The sequence below is a fragment of the Cetorhinus maximus genome, chromosome 22, assembly GCF_964194155.1.
Source record: "Cetorhinus maximus chromosome 22, sCetMax3.hap1.1, whole genome shotgun sequence".
Lineage (NCBI taxonomy): Eukaryota > Metazoa > Chordata > Chondrichthyes > Lamniformes > Cetorhinidae > Cetorhinus > Cetorhinus maximus.
In genome coordinates this window covers 712,948-737,440 of record NC_135900.1, presented here as the reverse complement: position 1 = coordinate 737,440, position 24,493 = coordinate 712,948, and the positions used below count along the sequence as shown (strand labels likewise).

Here is a 24,493-nt window from a genome sequence, read left to right as displayed (position 1 = left end):
AATACCTCCTCCCTTTCAATGTTAATTTGTTCAAGTGTATCACAGCCCCCCTCCCTGATTTCTACACCTACATTATCCTTCTCCATAGTGAACACAGGTGAAAAGTAATAATTCAAAACCTCATCTACGTCCTCTGGCTCCATGCAGAGTTTGTCACTTTGGTCCCTAATGGGCCCTGTTCTTTCCCTGGTTATCCTCTTGCCCTTAATACATTTATAAAACGCTTTGGGTTTTTCCTTTATCTTGCCCACCAGTGTTTTTTCATGCCCCCTTGTCGTTTTCCTAATTACTTTTTTTTTTAAGTACCCCCTCCTACACTTTCTATACTCCTCTAGGGCTTCTGCTGTTTTCAACCCCCTGTATCTGCCATAAGCCTCCTTTTTTTTCCCCTTGTCCAATCCTCTATATTCCTTGACATCCAGGGTTCCCTGGACCTGTTGGTACTACCCTTCACCTTTATGGGAACATGTTGGCCCTGAACTCTCACTATTTCATTTTCGAATGACTCCCACTGGTCTGATGTAGATTTTCCTACAAGCAGCTGCTCCCAGTCCACTTTGGCCACATCCTGTCTTATCATATTGAAATCGGCCTTCCCCCAATTCAGGAACTTTATTTCTGGTCCATCTTTGTCCTTTTCCATAACTATCTTACAGAGTTATGGTCACTATCCCCGAAATGCTCCCCCACTGACACTTCTACCACTTGCCCGGCTTCATTCCCTAAGATTAGGTCCAGTACCGCCTCTTCTCTTGTAGGACTTTCTACGTGCTGGCTCAAAAAGGTTTCCTGGATGCACTTTAAGAATTCCAGCCCCTCTAAGCCGTTCACACTAAGACTATCCCAGTTAATACTGGGGAAGTTGGGATCCCCTACTATTATGACCCTATTATTTTTAAACGTCTCTGAGATTTGCCTACAAAACTGCTCCTCTGTCTCCCCTGACTGTTTGGAGGCATTTGATTGATTGAGTGATTGCCCCCTTTTTGTTTTTAAGTTCTACCCATATGGCCTCATTTGAGGAACCTTCTAAGATACCATGCCTCCTTACTGCAGTAATTGACTCCTTGATCAATAGTGCAATGCCACCTCCTCTTTTACACCCCACCCCCCATCATGCCTGAAGATCCTATACCCTAGAATACTGAGCTGCCAGTCTTGCCCTTCCCTCAACCATGTCTCTGTGGTAGCAACAATATCATATTCCCATGTGTCAATCAACGCCCTCAATTCATCTGCCTGACTTGTAAAACTCCTTGCGTTAAAATAGATGTAATCCAGCCTTGTATTATCCCCTTGTGCCTTAACAGGTCTATATTTGCTCTTCCTTCCAGACTGACTTAGTTTCTCTTCTATATTTGGCTGTTCATCACCCCCACTGTACCACCATTCTGTATCACATCCCCCTGCCAAATTAGTTTAAATCCTCCCCAGCAGCATCTGCAAACCTTCCCGCAAGGATGTTGGTCCCGTTCGGGCTCAGGTGCAACCTGTCCGACTTGTACAGGCCCCATCTTTGCCAGAAACAGTGATCCAGGAAACTAAAACCCTCCCTCCTGCGCCATCCCTTCAGCCACTCCTTCATTCTCTCTATCCTCCTATTCCTATGTTCACTGGCACAGGAAGTAATCCAGAGATTACAACCTTTGAGGTCCTGCTTTATAATCTGCTAAAAATAATTTAGCTCCCTAAATTATTGTTGCAGGACCTCATCCCTCTTTCTACCTATGTCGTTGGTAACAATGTGAACCATGGCCTCTGGCTGCTCGCCCTCCTCCTTCAGAATGTCCTGCAGCCATTCTGTGACATCATTGACCCTGGCACTAGGGAAGCAACACAATATCCTGGAGTCACATTTACGGCCGCAGAAGTGCCTAACTGCAGCCCTCACTATTGGGTCTTCTACCACTATTGCTCTTGCACCCTTACTCCTCCCCGCATGTGCATATGAGCCACCCACAGTGCCATGAACTTGTCTCTGGCTGCACTCTCCAGAGGAACCTTCACCCTCACCGTTTTCCAATACAGAAAAACGGTTCTTGAGTGAGATGCACTCTGGGGCTTTCCTGACTACCTGCCTGCCTCCCTTCTCCTGACTGGTGATCAACCTCCTGACTGGTGATCAATCTCTGACTGCACGTCCTTAAGCTGTGGAGTGACCACATCTAAAAACGTGCTATCAACGTAACCCACAGCCTCACAGATGCTCCGCTGTGTCTCCAGCTGATACTCAAGCTCCGAAAGCCATTGCTCGAACTGGTCAAGCCGGTGGCACTTCCTGCACATGTGCTCATCCAGACTGCAAGGAGTGTCGAAGAATTCCCATATGCTGCAGCCCGTACAACACACGGGACTGAGCTCCCTCGCAAGACATTTTGTTTGTTTTTAATTAAAAGACTATTTCCTTAAATTTAAGCCCTGCTCTGCTCACTGAAGTCTCGCTCTTTACAGCCCGCTCTCCTCAAAGTCTCAGTCTTTACAGCCCCACTCTGCTCGCAGACTCAATCTTTACAGCCCCACTCTGCTCGCAGACTCAATCTTTACAGCCCCACTCTGCTCGCAGACTCAATCTTTACAGCCCCACTCTGCTCACAGACTCAATCTTTACAGCCCTGCTCTGCTCGCAGACTCAATCTTTACAGCCCCACTCTGCTCGCAGACTCAATCTTTACAGCCCTGCTCTGCTCGCAGACTCAATCTTTACAGCCCCTGTCTGCTCACAGACTCAATCTTTACAGCCCTGCTCTGCCCCCTGAAGTCTCTCTCTTTACAGCCCAGCTCTGCTCGCAGTCTCTTTCTTTACAGCCCCACTCTGCTCACTGAAGTCTCTCTCTTTACAGCCCAGATCTGCTCTGCTCCATTCTGCTTAAAGGGAAAAGTTTCTTCCTATCTACCCTGTCTATGCCCCTCACAATTTTGTACATCTGAATCAGGTCCCCCTTCAGCCTTCTCTGCTCTAAGGAAAACAACCCCAGCCTATCTAGTCTCTCTTCATAGCGGAAACGCTCCAGCCCAGGCAACATCCTGGTGAATCTCCTTTGCACCCTCTCCAGTGCAATCACATCCTTCCTATAGTGTGGCGACCAGAACTGCACACAGTACTCCAGCTGTGGCCAAACGAACGCTTTATACAGCTACACCAGAACCTCCCTGCTCTTATATTCTATGCCTCGACTAATAAATGCAAGTATCCCAAACGCCTTCTTAACCACCTTATCTACCTGTCCTGCTGCCTTCAAGGATCAAAGGACATGCACACCAAGGTCCTCTGATCCTCTGTACTTCCTAGAGTCCTACCATTCATTGTGTATTCCCTTGCCGTGTTAGTCCTCCCAAAGTCCATCACCTCACACTTCTCAGGATTAAATTCCATTTGCCACTGCCCTGCCCCCCTGACCAGCCCGTCTATATCATCCTGTAGTCTAAGGCTTTCCTCCTCACTATTTACCACACCACCAATCTTCGTGTCATCTGCGAATTTACTGATCATATCTCCTACATTCATGTCTAGATCATTAATGTACACTACAAAGAGCAAGGGACCCAGCACCAAACCCTGCGGTATGCCACTGGACACAGGCTTCTCGTCACAAAAACAACCTTCAACCATCACCCTCTGTCTCCTGCTACTAAGCCAATTTTCGGTCCAGTTTGCCAAATTGGATCCCATGGGCTCTTACTTTCTTGACCAGTCACCCATGCGAGACCTGGTCAAAAGCCTTACTGAAGTCCATGTAGACTACATCAACTGCACTACCCTCATCTGCACACCTACTCACCTTCTCAAAAAATTCAATCAAATTGGTTAGACATGGTCTCCGCCTGTCAAAGCCATGCTGACTATGCTTGATTAATCCCTGCCTCTGCAAGTGGAGATTAATTCTGTCCCTCAGAATTTTTTCCAAAAGTTTTCCTACCATTGATGTTAGTATAGTCCCTATTAAAAGATAGTCCCTAATAGATCCAATAAGGAATTCAGAGAAATTCACAGGGAGTGGTTGAGGTGAATTCTACAGATGCATTCAAGGGAAAGTTAGGTAAACACATGAGGGAGAATGGAATACAAGTATTACTGATTTGATGAAATAGGTTGGGAGGAATGTTCATGGGATGTGGGTGTCGCTGGCTAGGCCAGCATTTATTGCCCATCCCTAATTGTCCTTGATCAGAGAGTCAACCACATTGCTGAGGGTCTGGATTCACATATAGGCCAGACAAGGTAAGGGTGGCAGATTTCCTTCCCTAAAGGACATTAGTCCTTTAGTGAACCAGATGGGTTTTTATGACAATGGTTTCATGGTCATCATCAGACTTTTAATTCCAGATTTTTTTTTATATTGAATTCAAATTTCACCATCTCTTGGTCCCCAGAGCGTTACCCTGGGTCTCTGGAATACTAGTCTAGTGACAATACCACTATGCCACCACCTCCCTCATGTGGAGCATTAACACAGCATAGATCAGTTGGGCCAAATGGCCTATTTCTGTAATGGGCATTCTATATAATCTTATTTTTGCTTAACCTTTTCGTGGTCCACTGGTATTAGCTCTGCCTATGTTCCCCGAATTGCTTTAGGGTCAGTATGAATGGTAAGACTTACCCACACAGTTACCAACCCATGGACAGTGATGATCGAACTTGGCGATGCACCTGTTGCACACGGCACAATGCTTGGACCGAACAGGCTTCTGGATCTGATCAGAAAACACAAAGCTGCTTTGAGCATGCACAGTTGTGTTGTAAAGGAACGAAAATGTTTTTGTAGCCATCAGGTGTACATGTCGCTAATCCCTGATGCTGATGGCTTTCTTGGGACAGTTTAAATTAATTCATGGGACATGGGAGTTGGTGGTAAGGCCAGCACTTATTGCCCATCTCTCATTTGCTCCTCAAGGTGGTGGTGAACCATCTTCTTGAATGCAACTCAGTGGCTTGCTTGGCCATTTCAGAAAGAATTTAAGAGTCAGCCCCATTGTTGTAGGTCTGGAGTTACAGAAAGGCCAGATCGGGTAAAGGCAGATTTCTCACTTGAAACAACATTAGTGAACCAGATGGGGTTTTTATAAAAGTGCGATAATTTCATGATCACCATTACTTGGATTAGATTTTTATTCCCGATTTATTAATTGAATTTAAATTCCTCCAGCTGCCACGGTGGGATTTGAACTCGTGCTTGGAGCCTCTAGATTATTAGTACAGGAACACAACCACTACGTTGCTGTCGTAGCCCTTGTTCTTTGCCTCAACCTTTGTGCCTTGGAGAATAAGCAAAACAACCCAAGCACTGAGCCCAATATTAACAGCATCCTCGGGGAGAGAAGCACTGGTTTGGAATAGAGCACAGGTGAGGGACTAGTCAAAGCCACTTATACCATTTATGTAAGATTTCCAGCATCCACAGTACTTTGCTCTGACACTCAGGTCAGATCCGCTAAGGATCAACAAGTTTTCTAGTTATAATATATATATATATTTTATAATATATTAAAAATTTCAAATTTAAAGCATAAACTCATTTAATATGCAGCTGATTTCCTGTTTAAAATATTAGAATTAAGCAGAAAATCTATAAAAACTTGATGAGTTAACAGCAATGTGATTATTTATTTAGATTTCACAAGCGTACTGATAAAGTGGTGACACTTTTGCAAACTGCGTGAAATATTGGTTTGGCTATGTTTAAAACTCTATGTTAAAACCCATGTTTAAAACCCTATCTTTAAAAGTATTTCAGGCTAGGATGGAGAAAGGCATCTGAAGAATGAGACAGGAAAACCAAATGAAAAGGCAGATCATATCTTACCAAACAAGTACTGCAAAATATACTAAGATCCAAGTGCCCAGATTCAGCCAGTTCCACTATCGTCTGTGATACAAGAATAAACACAAGAGCAAAAATAAGTAATGTCTTGCTCAATGCTTGAATTTTGAGCTATTTTAAGCATACAATGACATAGTCCTACAGCTGAACTAGTTCAAAAACGACTTCCATTTATCCAGCGCCTTTTAACGTAACAAAATATCAGAAGACACTTCATAGAAGTGTAATCAGACACAAACTGACTCCGAGCCTGAGGAGGAGACATTAGGACAGGTGACCAAATGCTTGGCCAAAGAGGTAGGTTTTAATTAAGCAGCATCTCCAAGGACGGGAGAGCGAGAGAAAGATGGAGAAAGGATGAGGTTTAGGGAGGGAATTGCAGAGCTTGGGGCACAGGCAGCGAGAGCCACTAATGGTGATGCTAAAGAAGTTGAGGATGTACAAGAGGCTAGAGTTGGAAGTGTACAGAGCAGAGCTGGGGAAGTTAAAGAGGTAGAGAGTGAAGAGTGCTTGAAAAAGTATTTTCTCTACTGTCCTAATTCAGTTGTGCAGGAGACAAACATGATCTAAGACCTGAGATGAAGGGGTTTGTCTTATGAGGAAAGGTTGGGCCTGTACTCAATGGAGTTGAGGAGAATGAGTGGTGGTCTTATTAAAAAATATAATGGATATAATCTTCATGGAGGAAGACACAAAAATCTCCCAGAAATAATAGAGAACCAAAGGGCTAGAGGGAATGACAAATTGAAAGAAATTAGTTTTAGTGAAAAAGTAGTAGTGGAGAAATTAATAGGGCTGAAAGTTGATAAATTCCCAGGGCCCGATGACCTACATCTCCAGAGTGTTGAAACAGGTGACTGCAGAGATAGTAGGTGTATTGGTGATCATCTTTCAAAGTTCTATAGATTCTAGAACAGTGTCTGCAGATCGGAAGGTAGCAAATGTAACCCCACTGTTTAAGGAAGTGGGAGAGAGAAAACAGGGAACTACAGACCTGTTAGCCCGGCTTCAGTAGTAGGGAATCTATTATAAAGGATGTGATAACTGGACACTTAGAAAATAATGGTATGATTGGGCAGAGTCAACATGGATTTATGAAACTGAAATCATATTTGACAAACCTGTTGGAGTTTTTTGAGGATGTTAACAGCAGAATCTTCTGTTCGGCGAGTGGGGGAGGGTGGGGCCCGCTCGCCGACGTGTAAAATGAAGTGGGGTGATGTTGGTCATTTCGATTTTCAGTTAGGCGTGCGCACATCCCATTCGGCTGTGTGCCCGCCAAACTGTCAAAGGCCTATTAAGGCCATTTAAAAAGTAATTAACATGATAAATGGACCTGCCCGTCCAACCTTAAGGTTGGCGGACAGGCTGGGAGCCCAGGCGGGCTTCTGAAAAAACATAAAACCTCATCCACGGGCGGGATGAGGTTTCATGAGGGTATTAAAATTTTAATAAAATGTTTAAATAAAAGAAATTGACATGTCCCAGCTCATGTGACAGTGGCACATTTTCAAACCTGAGCCGATCTCCCTGAGGCAGCACTTTCCCCCAGGGAGATCTGTGAGCTCTTTCATGCACATGCGCAAAAGAGTGCACTCCCGGCTCAGGGAATCCCCCCCCTCCCCCCGCCCACACAGGGAGTGCATAGCGCTTCCTGGTGGATGTCAAGCTGGGCAGGCCTTAATTGGTCCGCCCACGTAAAATGATGGCGTGCCCCCCGATTGGGGGCGCCAATCGGGAACCCGCCTGCTCCCGCACAACCCCCCCGACGGGGGGAGGATCCTGCCCAAGGAGAACCATGGTTGTGATTTGGGTTTTCAGAAGGCTTTCGATAAGATCCCACCCAGGAGGTTAGATACGAAAAATTAGAGCTCACGGGATAGGGGGTAATATACTGGAATGGATTGAGAATTAGTTAACAGGCAGAAAACAGAGTAGGAATAAATGCATCATTCTCAGGTTGGCAGGCAGTTATTAGTGGGGGCAGGAATCGGTGCTTGGGCCCCAGCTGTTCGCAGTTTATATCAATAATTTAGATATTGCGAGCAAATGTAATATTTCCAAATTTGTGGGTGACACAAAACTAAGTGGGAATGTGACTTATGAGGATGATGCAAAGAGGCTTCAAGAGGATTTGGACAAGTTGAGTGAGTGGGCAAGAACATGGCAGGTGGAATATAATGTGAACGAGTGTGAGGTTATCCACTTTGGTAAGAGGAACAGAGTGCAGAGTATTTCTTAAATGGTGAGAGATTAACAAGCGTTAATGTCCAAAGGAGCCTGGGTGTCCTTGTTCATGAGTCACTGTAAACTAGAATGGAGGTGCAGCAAGCAATTAGGAAGGCAAATGGTATGTTGGCCTTTATCGCAAGAGGATTTAAAGACAGGAGTAAAGATGTCTTGCTTCAATTGTATAGAGCCTTGGTACGGCTGCACCTAGAATATTGTGTAGAGTTTTGGTCTCCTTACCTAAGGGAGGATATACTTACCACAGAGGGAGTGCAGTGGGAGTTCACCAGTAGTTTGGGGGAATAGTGTGTCATTCTGTAAAGAAGGTGGTGTGTGTGTGTGTGTGTGTGCGTGATGAAAAGGTTAAAGGTGTTACGTTTGAAGTACAAGTAAATTGGTTACATTGAACATTTGTATTTTTAGATAAGCTGAGGGGCTGTTTGAATTTCAAAGGGGAATCAGGTGCGAAGGAAAATGTTTACATCTTGCAGGTGTCCAAAGGTCAATAGGAGTGGGGTATTATATTTTTATTGACCCAAAAGCAAAGATAAGATGGAAACATGAAGAATCTTATATTTGGAAGGATTTGAGCTTCAAAGGGGTGTGAGAACAATGGGACAGAGGTGAAAGGGAAAAAAGGTATATCAGAGTTACTGTGGATAGCTGTTAATGTGAGAGAACTAGAGATAGCTATTGAGCTGGATAACTGTCGAGCCATTAAGCTGGAGATGGCTGGCGCTGTTTGAGCTATTGTGAAGTCTTGGGCTGCAGCAAGCAGTTTTATTCTGGAAGGAATTCCATAGCAAAGTGGAAGAAGGTACAAGTCAGGTGGCACGCCTTTATCAAAGCTCCAGCAGTCTGCCCTGTGGGATGTTACTGGATTCCATATTTAAATATCTGTAAGGGAGTGTTGCCTGGAAGGTGTTTAATTGTGAGTTTGACCAAGTAGAGAGTTTTGGGGGAATGTTTTGTAAGGCTAATCTTAATTGTGTTAACTGTAATCTTGTGTGCTTAGCTTTTCTTTTATTTTTCTTAATAAAACTTATACTTTCAATTTTTAAAAACCCAAATGTGTTACTGGACCTCTTACTGCTGAGATCGGGAGGTTTTCTTCTCAATCTTAGAATACAAAAAAAAAGGTCGTGGTCTGTAAGCCAAGTTTCTAGGATTTGGTTTGCACAGCAATTGACACTGGCTGTGGTCAGAACACCTGGGATGGCGGGACTGTCCTACCAGGAGAGATTGAGGAGACTGGGCCTGTATTCTCCAGAGTTTAAGAGAATGAGGGGTCTCATTGAAACTTACAAAATTCTTAAGGGGTTCCAGAGAGAGTGCAGAGGAGATTTACCAGGATGTTGCCTGGGCTGGAGAGTTTTAGTTATGAGGAGAGATTGGGTAGACTGGGGTTATTTTCCCTGGAGCAGAGGAGATTCAGGGGGGACATGATTGAGGTGTATAAAATTATGAGAGGTATAGATAGGGTAGACAGGAAGGAACTTTTCCCCTTGGTGTAGGGATCAATAACCAGGGGGCATAGATTTAAGGTAAGGGACAGGAGGTTTAGAGGAGATGTGAGGAAGAATTTTTTCACCCAGAGGGTGGTGGAAATCTGGAACTCACTGCCTGAAAGGGTGGTAGAGGCAGAAACCTCATAACATTTAAGAAGTGTTTGGATGTGCACTTGCGATGCCATGGCATACAAGGCTATGGGCCTAGTGCTGGAAAATGGGATTAGAATAGTTAGGTACTTGTTTGACCGGCGCAGACTCAATGGACCGAAGGGCCTTTTTCTGTGCTGTAGACCTCTATGACTAATCAGAGGTCCAAAGTTACCTGTTCCTCCCAAGCACTCTACGCCTACTCCATATAATTAGCAAATTAATTTTAACATAGATAAGTGTGAAGTATTACATTTTGGCAAGAAAAATAAGGAGGCCCCATATTTGTAACAAGAATCTAAACAGGATAGTGGAACAAAGAGATCTGGGAGTACAAATACACATATCACCAAGGTTATGACAATAACCTTATGTCAATAAAGCTGTTAGGAAAAAGCAAACCAAGCCACTTGGCTTTATTTTTTGAGGGAATTGAATTGTAAAGTAGGGAAGTTATGGTAAACTTGTATCCAACTTTGGTTAGGGCATTGCAATTCATATTATAAAAAGGATATAGAGGCACTGGAGAAGGTGTCAAGAAGAATTACAAGGATGATATTAAACTTCTGGGGGTATGGCTATCAGAAGAGGCTGAAAGCAGGCTGGGACTCCTTTCTCTTGAAAAGAGAAGGCTGAAGGAGTCACCAAATGGAGGTCTTTAAAATTCTGAAAGATAGACACAGAAACTATTTCCTCTTGTGGGGAAGAGCATAACTAGAGATCAGCAATATAAGATAGTTACCGAGAAATCCAATAGGAAATTCAGAAGAAACTTTTCCACCCAAGGAGTGACCACAGGGAGTCAATGAGGTGAATGGTACAGATGTTTTTTTATTCTTTTTGCTGGCAAGGCCAGTATTTATTGCCTGCTCCTCATTGCTACAACTGAGTGATTTGTGAGGCCATTTCGAGGGGCAGTTAAGAGTCAACCACATAGCTGTGGGTCTGGAGTCAAACGTAGGCCAGACTGGGTAAGGACAGCAGGTTTCCTTCCCTAAAGAATGTTAGTGAACCAGGTGGGTTTTTACGACAATCGACAATAGTTTCATGGGCTGGGGTTTTCCGCCTGCGGTGGGCATTGCTGCAGGCAAGATGGGATAATGTGGAGAGCGGCCAAAAGTTAACTGAAAATCCTGCCCATTGCCACCATTGCTGAAACTAGCTTTCAATTCCAGACTTTTAAATTGATTAATTGCATTTGAATTCCACCTGCTGCCATGGTGAGATTTGAACTCCAGTCCCCAGAACATTAGCCTGGGCCTCTGGATTATTAGTCCAGTGATATTGCCACTACACCACTGTCTCCGCTTAAAGGGAGGCTATATAAGCAGGAGGTGAAGGGAAGACGATGGAAGGCGGCTCAAGTGGAACATAAATGTCAACATGGACAGGTTGGACTGAGGGACCTACTTGTGCTGTAGATTCTACGTAATTTTAAGTAATGTCAAGTCTCAAGTTACTCATATACTGTACTCAAAAAAGTTCATTTCTTTTAAATTCTGGCAGTGAGGAGTCGCTGATTCTCCAACACACACACCACCAACACCCCCACCACACACTAGGCATATCACGGACTAACCTCCTTATACAAACTAAGCAGCTTCGTAGGTCAGCCAAGGATATTGTTGCCATGTCCGAACAATGGTAAATAAAAGATATTGAACAACACCGAGCAGGATGTTCCTGTATTAATATAAGGACTTGTTTACAGTCTAGTTAGGGAGGCAGCCAATCAATGAGATGAAGGTGCAAAGATCACCTTTTTAATTAGACGAATTACGCAGTTTTTAAAAAAAAACATTGCCAGAACAGTGAGAAGTTGCTTAAATACTTGTAGTATTTCCAAAGTTAGCTTGGTGGCTTTTAAACATGAAGTAATTAAAATATTTGTTAAACAAAAACAGAACTGAATCAAACATAAAGGGTTTCTGTCCATTTCTGGGACTTCAATTGCAACTACCTACAAACACAAAGGGAATGAACCAAATGAAATACTGATGTTACTATAACCCAACACTAAATATAAAGTTTATTTTAATTGGAATCTGCTTCTAAACAAGGTTGAATTTAGCCCTTTGATGAGGTTAATTCATGCCCCCTTTTTACAGGATATGAATTACAGTAGCTGATATTTCATCGCTTCAACCACACGCATACTTTGACTGCATGATTAATGGGGAAAGTGGGGGGCACCTTTAGTGTGACTCAGTGTTGACCTAACAGTCCTTGCATAGATCACAATGTAGGATTTACAATTTAGGAACTGCAAAACACCATCTCCCTTTACCTTCTTCTTTTGTTCTTCTGTAGCTTTGATGACCCCTGGGTCTGATTTCCACGACTTTCCAAAATTGTAGAAGAGTCCTACACTATTGACAAGAAATGGGAGGTGAACTGTCACAACAGGAAGATGTTTTTTGATGTTAAGGAATTAAAGAATGAGGGGCCAAAGTTTGGAGTTGTAAGTTATGCTTCCCTTCCATTACAACGAAGCTTCACAACAGCTAGTTCCATAATTCATGCTTCCCACATGCACAACACAGTTTTAGCCACTCATGTCAAGCTTGTTGAAGTCAACATCCCACACAAACAGACAAAAATGAATTCTCAGTCTCTTCTCTGCCAAGTTAGTTGGTTATGTAGAAAATGTAAACAGATACTAGGGCAGGGGACAAGGACAAAATCACATCTTCAACATTTACTTCCAAATGGTTATGAAGCTGGACAGAACATCAAGCCCTACATAGATGGAAAAATAGCACCTCCCCAATTGCAACTTGAGCATCCACCACCCCCGCAACATTCCCACCTCCCCTCCCCACATCCCATTAAGTGAAAAACTCTCAGGAAAGAAGTGATCAAACCGTCTTTTAAAAGGATATCAGTCCACAACCAGAAGAACCATGTAGCATACATCCAGAATTTTGTTGCCAGATAGATTCCCAGAGGCAGTGCACTGTGCATGGAGTGATCAAAGAAAGATCTGAAAGAGAGAATAACATCAATACAATGCATGCTGCTTGACTTCATCATTATCACCACCTCAAGAGCTTTACATGTGTTGGCGATGGCATAAATAAGTTTGCTGTTTTTAAATCTGTGAGCACTTGTATTGCTCTCGCAATTTATGGAATCATAGAATTTTTACAGCACAGAAGGAGGCCATTCAGCCCATTGTGTCTGTGCTGGCCCTCTGAAGGGGCAATTCACCCAATGCCACTCCCCTGCCTTTTCGCCGAAGCCTTACAAAATTTTTCTTTTCAGACAACGATCTAATTCCCTTTTGAATGCCTCAATTGACACTGCCTCCATCACGCTCTCGGGCAGTGCATTCCAGATCCTAACCACCAATGGGAACAGTTTCTCCCTTTCCACTCTGTCCAGACCCCTCATGATTTTGAATGCCTCCATCAAATCTCCTCTCAACCTTCTTTTTGTCAAAGAGAACAGTCTCAACTTCTCCAATCTTTCTATGTAACTGAAGTTCCTCATCTCTGGGACCATTCTTGTGAAACTTTTCTGCACTCTCTCTAATTCCTTCACATCCTTCCTAAAGTGTGGTGCCCAGAACAGGACGCAATACTCCAGTTGAGGCTGAACCAGTATTTTATACAGGTTTATTATAACTTCCTTGCTTTTGTGCTCTATGCCCCTGCTAATAGAGCCTAGGATGCTGTATGCTTTATTAAACACTCCCTCAACCTGTCCTGCCACCTTCAATGATTTATGCACCCACGTCCCTCTGCTCCTGCACCCGCTTTATTTTACAAATGAATCACTTCACACTTTTCTGTATTAAATTTCAACTGCCACTTGTCTGCCTATTCCTCCAACTTGTCTCTGTCCTTTTGAAGTTCTACACTATCCTCCTCATGATTCACAATACTTCCAAATTTCACATCATGCGCAAATTTTGAAATTGTGTCCTGTACACCAAGCTCAAGGTCATTAATACATATGAAGAATATATATTGGGGAGCTCTACAATAAACCATCCTCCAGTCTGAGTGAAATAACTGTTCACCCTTTGTTTCCTGTCACTAAGCCAAATTCATATCCATGTTGCTACTGTCCCTTTTATTCCGTGAGCTCTAACTTTGCTCACAAGTCTGTTGTGTGGCTCTGTATCAAATGCCTTTTTGAAATCCATGTATACCACATCAACAGCATCGCCCTCATCAACCCTCTCTGTTACATCATCAAAAATCCCAAGGCAAGTTAGTTAAACACGATTTGCCCTTAACAAATCTGTGCTGGCTTTCCATAATTAAGTCAAATTTACCCAAGTGACTATGAGTTTTGTCCCAAATTATACTTTCTGGAAGATTTCCCCCCGCACTGAGGTTAAACTGACTGGCCTGTAGTTGCTGGGCTTATCTTTACACCCTTTTTTGAACAAGGGTGTAACATTTGCAATTCTCCAGTTCTCCGGAACCACCTGAGTCTATGGAAGATTGAAAAACAACGGCCAGTGCCTTTGCATTTCCACTCTCACTTCCCTCACTGCCCTTGTATACATCGCATCCGGTCCTGCTGCCTGATCAAATTTAAGTACTGATAGCCTATCCAATACCTCCTCATCATTTTAAACACAAAGTGTCTGAACTACCTCCTCTTTCACCATGACCTGCGTTGCATCTTCTTCCTTCGTAAGGGCAGATGTAACCATGCCCTCTGCCTTCATGTGCAAATCCCCTTTCTGGTTCTAATCGGCCCCACTTCTCTTTTTACCCTCCTTTTATTATTTAAACACCTATGGTAGACTTCTGGATTCCCTTTTACGTTAGCTGTCAGTCTCTTCTTATACTCTCTTATTGCTTCTCCAATTTTCTTTCTCAATTCCCCTCTGAGCCTTCTATATTCAGCCTGCATCTCAATCATACTATCCACCTGACATCCATTATAAGCACACTTTTTCTACTTCATCTTAATGTCTGTCTCTTTAAGCACCAAGGGAGCTCTGATTTGTTTGTCTTACCTTTCCCCTTTGTGAGAATATACCATGACTGTACTTGAACTATCTCTTCTTTAAAGGCAGCTTATTGTTCAGGTACAGTTTTGTCTGCTAATCTTTGATTTAAATTTATCTGGGTGAGATCCATGCTTACCCCACTTAATTTGACTTCCCCCACTTAATTAATTCTTAATATGGGTTGTTCCTTGTCCTTTTGAATTGCTAACCTAAACCTTATACATAATGATTAATGTTTCCTTACTGACACTTGATCTACTTGACCGACCTCATTCCCAAGAACCAGGTCAAGCAGTGCCTCCTTTCTTCTTGGGCTGGAAACATTCTGAAGAAAATTTTCCTGAACACACTCTAGGAATTCTTAACCTTCTCTGCCCTTTACATTATGACTATCCCAGTCATAATGACTCAATGATTCAGGGGGAGATGATGGCAGACTAGTAATATCACTGGACCAGTAATCCAGAGGCCCAGGCTAAAGCTCTGGGGATGTGGCTTCAAATCCCACCACGGTAGCTGGTGGAATTTAAATTCAATTAATAAGTCTGGAATTGAAAGCTAGTCTCAGTAACGGTGACCATGAAGCTATCATTGATTGTTGTAAAAACCCATCTGGTTCACTAATGTTCTTTAGGGAAAGAAATCTGCCACCCTTGCATTGATCTGGTCTACAAGTGACTCCAGACCCACAGCAATGTGGTTAACTCTTAACTGCCCTCTGAAATGGCCGAGCAAGCCACTCGGTTCAGGGCAATTAGGGATTGGCAACAAATGCTGGCTTTGCCAGTGACACCCACATCCCATGAAAGAATAAATTAAAAAAAAATAAAGTCCCCCATTAAAGCTACATTATAATTCTTGTACTTTTCAATAATTTCCTTGCAAATTTGTTCCTTTACATCCTTTCCATTTGTTAGTGGCCTACCCTGAACAAAGTAATTGCATCTTTTTGTTCCTTAGCGCGAGCCAAATAGATTCTGTTCTTGAACCCTCTGGGACATCCTCTCTCTCTAGTACTGCAATGCCCTCCTTAACCAATACTGCGATCCCTCATTTCTTTCCTTTCCTATTTTTCCTGAACACCTTGCTCCCAGGAATATTTAATACCTAGTCCTGCCCTTCTTTGAGCCAGGTCTCTGTTATCATCACAGCATCATATTTCCACGTGGCTACCTGTAGCTGCAACTCATCCATCTTATTTAACCACACTCTGTGCATCATAGGCATGTGCGGTAACATTAATTTAGAATTTATTATTTCCTCCCTTACCTTGAACCTGCTGAATAACTTGCCATTTCCTACTCTAGTGCTATTTATCCCCCCCAGTATTCTGTGCCCCTTGGTGTTCACTCTTGTATTACCTCCTGCTTCCCACATCCCTGCCAAGTGAGCTTATACTCTCCCCACCGCACTAACAAATCACCCTGCAAGGGGCTCGGCTCTGACTCTGTTTATGTACAACCTGTCTAGTCTGTACAGGTTCCATCTTCCCCAGAACTGATCCCCAATGTCCCGATAATCCAAAGCCCTCCCTCCTGCACCATCCCTCTAGCCATGCATTCATCTGCTATATTCTCCTATTTCTATACTCACTTACGTGTGGGACCAGGAGCAATCTGTAGTTCTGCTTGCTAATTTCCTACCAGGCTCCATAAATTCTGGCTGGAGGACCTGCTTGTTTCTTCTTGAGTGTCTGATGGTCACCCATTCCCTCTCTCCCTGCATACTCCTAAGCTACAGGGTGCCCACATCCATAAATGTTCTATCCACAAGGCTCTCAACCTCATGGATGTGCCACAGTGACGCCAGCTACTGCTCAAGCTCCAAAATTCCTCTATTAGATAATAAAACTTCCTACTTAAAAAAGGCTCGCCAGTTACTAAATTCTCTTCTTCTGCTGTCACTTAAATAAAGGGAGGTTAATTGAAACGCTTTACTTAATCTTCATCATCGGAGGCTTTCAAGATCAGCAGCAGGATAGAGCAGGGCTGTGTCCTGGCGCCAACTCTCTTTGGCATATCTTTCTCCGTGCTCTGTTGTATGCTTTTGGCTACTCAAATGAGGGTGTCTACTTGTATGCCAGAGCTGATGGCAAGCTGTTCAACTTGGCAAGAGTGCGCACAAAGACCAAAGTACATAACGCCCTAGTCCATGAGTTGCTGTTTGCTGATGACACTGCGCTGGCATCCCATACTGAAGCTCACTTGCTACAGCTTGTAGATTGGCCCTCCCAGGCTGGCAATGAGTCTGAACTGACAATCAGCATCAGGAAGAGCAAAGTAATGGGCCAGGACGTGGATACGCCACCTTCCACCAACATTGACAACTTCACTCTGGAGGTTGTCGACAGTTTCATATACCATCGATCAACAATTCGATCAACCTGTCCCTTGATTCTGAAATCAGCACCAGGATTTCCAAGGCCGCAGCTGCCATGTCAAAGTTGAGAAGTCGAGTGTGAACCAACAGCAGTTGAGGTGATAGTGACTGCCCTTGACATCAAAGAAGCATCTGACCGAGTGTGGCATCAGGCAGTCATACCTAGCACAAAGGATGATGGCTGTGGTTGTCGGAGGTCAGTAAACTCAGGTCTAGGACATCACTGCAGGAGTTTCTCAGGGTAGTGTCCTCAGCCCAACCATCTTCAGCTGCTTCATCAATGACCATTAGAATGATCATTAGAAGCAGTTCACAGGAGCTTCACTCGACTGATGCCTGGGATGGAGGGGTTATCTTACAAGGAAAGGTTGGACAGGCTGGGCCTATATCCATTGGAATTTAGAAGAATGAGAGGTGATCTTATTGAAACATTTAAGATCCTGAGGGGACTTGACAGGGTGGATGCTGAAATAATGTTGCCCCTTGTGGAAGAGAATAGGGCTAGGGGACATAGTTTTAAAAAAAAGAGGTCTCCCAATTAAGACGGAGATGAGGAGAAAAATTTTCTCTCAGAGAATTGTGAGTGTTTGAAACTCGTGGGAGGCAGGGTCATTGAATATTTCTAAGCAGTGGTAGGTAGATTCTTGACTAACAAGGGACTCAAAGATTATCTGAGATAGGGAAAGTGGAGTTGAGGCCACAATCAGCTCAGCCATAATCTTATTGAGTGGCAGAGTGGGTTCGAGGGGCCAAATGGCCTACTCCTAATTCGTATGCTTGTATGTATGATCCTGATCTGCTACACAGTGATCCCGGCCTGCTTCACAGTGATCCTTGTTAATACGGCAATCACCTTGTTAAAACCAATTGCTAGTTAAACAGGTGATGGGCATTAATTGTCCCATCTAAATATAATAAAAAGGTACAGCTGAAACACTTTGTGTGGAAGCTACTTGGAAGTTAGTAGCACTGAGGAGTTGTCTTGAAGATAAACCAGCTTTAACCAAGAGACCAGCCTGGATTAATTTTTCCAGCACAACCTCTTATTGTGATTAACAATCCTGACCTGCTTCACACTCCTCCCGGTCTGCTTCACAGTGATCCCAGTCTGCTTCAACCATTTGAAACCCACCCACTCTCACAGAATTAAAATTAGACTCAAGTGGTATGAGGGGTGATCTTACAGAGGTAGCCAAGATAATTAAGGGAATGGCAAAAATAAATGCTGAATATTTTAAGTTAATTGGTAAAAATAGGACAAGGGTTCACAGCTGAAAAGCCTGAGTTTCTGTAGTGTTTTCTGAAACTGGGGATTAGACTTGTGGTTCATCTCTCAACTGCCTCCAGCAGAGAAATATCTCCTGCTTTCTCAGTGACCGAGGTGAATCTTGATGATACAGTCTGATCACAAGTTCCTTAGATATATTCTATTTTGGCCATGTAATTAACAGCAGATTATCACTATTTACACCAAGTATCTGAGTAGTGCGTTTTTTAATACTGTGTTTAAAATGATACAATTTTTGGGAAATGGGCATTTACTGATAGCCCAGTGGATACATACACCAAATGACAAATGCTGAGCTCAAAATATAATTTATTGTCTCTTCCTGGGAAATTCTACACACGATGCATTGTACACATTACATCTGGTATTTAGGAAGGGCTGCAATCAAATCAAGGAGTATAAATAACATCATACGGAGCTCAAGAATAGCAATATTGGTTAGCGAGAAATGCAGAGGGTTTGGGGTGAATGGAAAAGAAAGCCAACAGTTGCCAAGTTTCACTTACTTAGAAAGGAATTGCACCATTGCCCAGACTCCACCGTACATCAGTCCCTTTATTAGCCAGGAGTCAATGTCAAGGTCAGCTATGAATCCCATCAACCAGATCACCAAAAATGGAGTTCCCAGCATCACCTTCTGACGAAATTCCTGTTACAAAAAATGCAGCAAAACCTAATTATACAACAGTTCAAACATTAAAAAAAACTTTCCAAGACAAATTCAGTAAGGCCAAAAATGGTTTATCTTCAGTACAGTAATGAACACAGGAGTGACTGAACAGGTGAAAGCTTCCAACACATCTCCTACAAAAAGGGGTTCATGTTACCAAGACCACAGTGAGTTCCAAAACTGCTCAAATTAAACAAAGGAACTGCACCGTCCTTTCCACTCCAGTATGCACCAATGAAAATATTAGTCTGACCTGCAATTTGTCCTGTTTATAATTTTGCAGTTTCCTTTGTAAAGGACGCTAATCTGATGGCTAATTGTTCCTGCATGGTGTAAATAAAACTTGCGTACATTTCTTGATCACACTTTTTTTTAAACTATCAAAGTTCACCTAAATAAATACTAAAATGCCCCAAAAATATGATTTCTGGAATGTGTGGGTACTTATTAGCCAGTTCCATAAGCAAGAAAATTAATCCAAAGCGAAATAAATGGAACTTTAATGTTTTTCATGATTGACATAATTTTTAAAAAATTTTCCAGATCAGAAGATTCTAGACTTGGTCCCCTTTCCAGGCAGAGTTAGCTGATCTCACCCTGAACAAAAGTGAGGCATCCCTACAATGGCTTTCAACAGACCCTTGATTAGGGAGAGAGAGGAGAGAGATTTGAAGACCAAAGCTGCAGAATAAACCATTTGTGCACTCTACCATCAAGATCTTGACATGAGCAGTGCAATCCGCGTTAAACTGTACATCACCTGAGAACGTCATAAACTTGTTCTGACTTTATCTCATTAAAATTGTCTCACAACTGAACCTTTTGTCAGTCTATTCCCATGACAATTAGGGGTTCAGAATGCCCAAAAAAACCAACTATATTTCAAAAAGTATTTAATTGGCTGTTAAGTGCTTTGGGATATCCTAAGGTCATGAAAGGTGTTATAAATGTCCAAGTTCTTTCTCTCTTCTTATCATCTCGCTCACCTTGTCTGCCTTCAGCCTTTTTAGGAAAGAAGGACTGTCAAAGCCTTTTGCTTGCCTTGCTTCTTGTAAATGGTTAATCATCCAAACGTTTTTCCTCTGTTTAGCAAGATCTAATGGTGTTTCACCCTGTGAAAACAGAAGAAGTTTGCAGAAGCAAATACTGGAGTTTCCCATCACTTGCTTGTGAATTTAATATAAAAACAAAGTGCTGGAAAAACTCAGCAGGTCTGGCAGCATCTGTGGAGAGAGAAACAGGGTTGAATATAACTCTTCTGCAGAACTTGTAAATATAATGCCTTTCTAGTTTCTACAAAACTGAACATGAGATCAAAAGAAATAGGAGCTGGGGTGGGTTATTTGACCCCTCGAGCCACCTCTGCCATTCAGTAAGATTATAGCTGATCCGATTGTGGCCTTAACTCCACTTTCCTGCCTGCCGTCCAAAACCTTTGACTCCGTTATTGATCAAAAAATCTGTCTAACTCAGCCTCGAAAATATTCTCCACTGCTCTCCGGGGATGAGAATTCCAAACACTAACAACCTTCTGAGAGAAGAATTTCCTCCTCATCTTCGTCTTAAATGGGAGACCCCTTATTTTGAAACTGTGTCCCCTAGTTCTGGATTCCCCCATGAAGGAAAACACCCTCTCAGCATCTGCCCTGTCAGGCCCCCTCAGAATTGGTCTCACCAATGTCCCATGAAGTTGTAACAAGGCTTCCCTACTTTTATACTCCAAGAAAGGCCAAACAGTTAAATGATGTGTTAATCATGGTATACAATCCTCTTTAAGTAGTGGATTGCAAATATTTTAACACAAAAGTAATTCAGTCACCAGCAGCTCTCCAGTTCAGGATTCTGGTACCAATAAGTCTGCAAAAAGCAAAATTCTTCCCTCTTTTATTACTCCTTAATCATCATTCATAAAGGATGTAAGATGTTAGCCCAAAGTTCCATCTGCCTCCTCAAAAGATCCCACAGCCACCACTATTCTCAGTGTCCTGGGCCCAATATTGATCCCTCAACTGACATCACTAAAACAGAATCTGGTCATTTATTTCAATGCTGTTTGTGGGGTCTTACTGGGTATAGATTTGCTGCTGCATTTCCTATATTCTACATATTATAACAGCGACTACCCTTCAATGTTATTTCGTTGACTGTGAAGCACTTTGGAACATCCCGAGGTAATGAAATTTGCGATAAATAAAAGTCTTTCTCAATGGACACTGCAGATATTTAAAAGACACGTTCCACTGAAATTGAAAACGAATGCACTATCCAACTTTGTTGAATTATATTAGGGAGAAATCCCTAAATTCTATTGTAAACTGTTCTCACACTTCACATGGATAATTAAAAAAAAAAACTCGTACCTTGATATTTTGAGCATCTACATTAGCCCCAGACTCTAAGAGCAAACTGATCACAGTGGCGTTTCCTGCCAGCACTGCCCAGTGTAATGCTGTGTTCTTGTGGTACTTGTCCCCAAGATTTACTGACACATTAAACGTGAGCAACAGTCTTGTGGGATCCACACTAAAACACAGAAAACAATGATAATGTTGCTGATTCAAATAGGCTGGTTATTAGCTCCAGCAAAATAAAATGAGGCCTTCGAAAGTGGATAGCCATAATTTTCAGTCAGATTTAAAAACAATTCCAATCTTGAGCTTACCAAATGTGAAAAGCCCTAAAACTTACTGATGGTGCAAAACATTTCAAAATAAAGGACAGCTGGATATTACAGAGAATACCTCTCCATTTTAATGGAAAATGAATAATGAGAAAGAAAGCCTAAAAGGTGGGTTGATTCCCTCCCTAGTAATCCAGGAAGGGATGGGGAAGGAGACTAGAATTTGCAACACAAAGGAATTCTCAGAGCTGGGTGTTCGCTGGCAAGGCCAGCATTTATTACTCATCCCTTCTTGCCCCAGGAACAGGAGCAGGCCATTGAGCTTGTTCTGACAAGCAAGTAAATAGGGAAAACTAGATAAATGCATAAGGGAGAAGAGAATAAAAGGATACACTGATAGGGTAAGGTGAAATAAGGTAGGAGGAGGGTCCTCATATAAGCATTTATTTGTGTGCTGTAAATTATATGATAATTGTGTGTCGTTATATGTAACTAATCTCCTCAACACAAACTGAGGTGCTAATCTGAAACATTTTGAGGATATGGCTACACAGGATGCAGTAGCACTGTTGTATTGATAGCAGGTTTCATGTTATCGCAGCACTGAAATGTTAAGGCCTACTTTGTAAAGACATGGCATAAATGTTTAAAACGATGCAGATTCAATATAATATTACTTTTTTTTTGGTTGGGTGGCAGGGGGGTGAGGTGAGGTGGGGTGGGGGGAAATGTAGAGAAAAGAAAAATGCATATCATCCGAGATGGAGACAAAAATAGGGTAACAGTTAAAATGAAATTGAATGGTGGCTCTGATGGTTTAAACACTGCATATCTGAACCACTCAGACCAGGATCAGGTTTAACCTCTAGTCTACCATGAGTTAGCTGCTCTCAGTCACGGTGATCAGTTGAGGGGATACAACTAGGGCCAGGAAAGCCTGGCCAAAGAGGGGAAAAATCAGGCAGTTACCATGCATCATTCTTACACAGTCATCCCTGTTAGAAATATGCAAACCCGGACATTGTGCGAGGGCAAAGCCGGGATGGATTTTCACTCCTTTAACCTAATGACTCATCAGCACTTGTGGTCTAAATTCACAAATGGAAAACAATGAATGTACAGAGTACCAGAGCGCACCCAGCCAGTGCCGAATTCACACAGCAAAGTACAGAACCAGTGCCCTTTGAAGGGGCCGCAGCTGCACAGAACGTTAGCGGAAGGAGAAGTTTTCCCCCTTCAAATTTAGACTTCATAGAATTACCCAGCACAGGAGGCCATTCAGCCCATTCCTATGTTAGCTCTTTGAAATGGCTGCCTGATTATAACCTCTCCCCCTTTGCTTGCTTACAATTTTTTTTCCTTTCCAAGTGCATATTTTATTCCCCTTTGAAAGTTATGCAATCTGCTTCCACCATCTTTTCAGGCAGTGCATTCCAGATTATAACAATATTTAAAGGAATACTTTAATAGCCATTTAGTTAGTTAACAGCCAGACATTTGAGTGTTGAAACTGCTCTAACCTGTGCGTTCTATAAGCTGCCCACATCAATGGTGTCATTCCATTCTGGTCCATCATATCTACGTCCTGAAACAAATGGTCAAAAAAAAATTTGAAAAGCATAAATCCAAGTACATTTATTAGCTTTTTGTTGATGTTAATTTCTCACTCATTTTAGCAACTGCAATTGACATTGATTTAAATCTGGCTTCCCCAAAGTAGGGGGAAGTGAGAAGAGAATCTCAGTTTAAACTAGTCCTCACAAGTAATTTGATTTCCCTTCGTCCTGTTTCATGCATGAAATCTAAGTCAACCAAGGAGAAAAATTGGCAGCAGCCACAGAAACAGACAGCATTCACAGTGCAATCAAACCAAGGACTGTTGCAAGCATAACTTAATTGAATCATAGAATTGTTACAGCATAGGAGGCCATCTGTGCCAGCTCTCCATTCGAGCAATTCACCTCGTTCCAGTCTCCCACTTTTCATGGTAACCCTGCATATTCTTCCTTTTCAGGTAACAAACCAATTCATTTTTGAATGCCTTGATAGACACTGCCTCCATCACACTCTCAGGCAGCACATTCGAGATCCTAACCACTTACGGCCTGAAAACACTCTACCTCCATTGCCATAGCTTCTTTTGCCAATTAGCTTAAATCTAAGCCCTCTTATTCTCAATTCACAGAATCACAGTGCAGGAGAGGCCCTTCGGCCCATCGAGTTTGCACCGACACGTGAGAAACACTTGACCTACCTACCTAATCCCATTTACCAGCACCTGGCCCATAGCCTTGAATGTTATGACGTGCCAAGTGCTCATCCAGGTACTTTTTAAAGGACGCGTGCCTCCACCACCCTCCCAGGAATTCCAGACCGCCACCATCCTCTGGGTAAAAAAGTTTTTTCTCACATCCCCTCCTAAACCTCCTGCCCCTCACCTTGAACTTGTGTCCCCTTGTGACTGACCCTTTAACTAAGGGGAACAGCTGCTCCCTATCCACCCTGTCCATGCCCCTCATCATCTTGTACACCTCGATCAGGTCGCCCCTCAGTCTTCTCTGCTCCAACGAAAACAACCCAAGTCTATCCAACCTCTCTTCATAACTTAAATGTTTCATCCCAGGCAACATCCTGGTGAATCTCCTCTGCACCCCCTCCAGTGCAATCACATCCTTCCTATAATGTGGTGACCAGAACTGCACACAGTACTCCAGTTGTGGCCTCACCAAGGTTCTATACAACTCTAACATGACCTCCCTACTTTTGTAATCTATGCCTTGATTGATAAAGGCAAGTGTCCTATATGCCTTTTTCACCACCCCACTAACATGCCCCTCCACCTTCAGAGATCTATG

At 42.8% G+C, this 24,493-nt stretch overlaps 1 protein-coding gene across 1 annotated transcript in view; it reads right to left on the bottom strand.

Annotated features, from left to right (window-relative positions):
* zdhhc17 (zDHHC palmitoyltransferase 17) overlaps nucleotides 1–24,493 on the bottom strand; it is a 122,090-nt gene that overhangs the window by 9,425 nt on the left and 88,172 nt on the right. The window contains exons 6-13 of the mRNA XM_078567644.1: nucleotides 23,159–23,223; nucleotides 21,379–21,541; nucleotides 20,005–20,130; nucleotides 18,855–18,997; nucleotides 12,592–12,692; nucleotides 11,997–12,121; nucleotides 5,805–5,867; nucleotides 4,602–4,695 (exon numbers count right to left, since the gene is read on the bottom strand). Of these exons, the coding sequence (XP_078423770.1) occupies nucleotides 4,602–4,695; nucleotides 5,805–5,867; nucleotides 11,997–12,121; nucleotides 12,592–12,692; nucleotides 18,855–18,997; nucleotides 20,005–20,130; nucleotides 21,379–21,541; nucleotides 23,159–23,223 (880 nt within the window). The remainder of the gene's footprint in view (nucleotides 1–4,601; nucleotides 4,696–5,804; nucleotides 5,868–11,996; nucleotides 12,122–12,591; nucleotides 12,693–18,854; nucleotides 18,998–20,004; nucleotides 20,131–21,378; nucleotides 21,542–23,158; nucleotides 23,224–24,493) is intronic.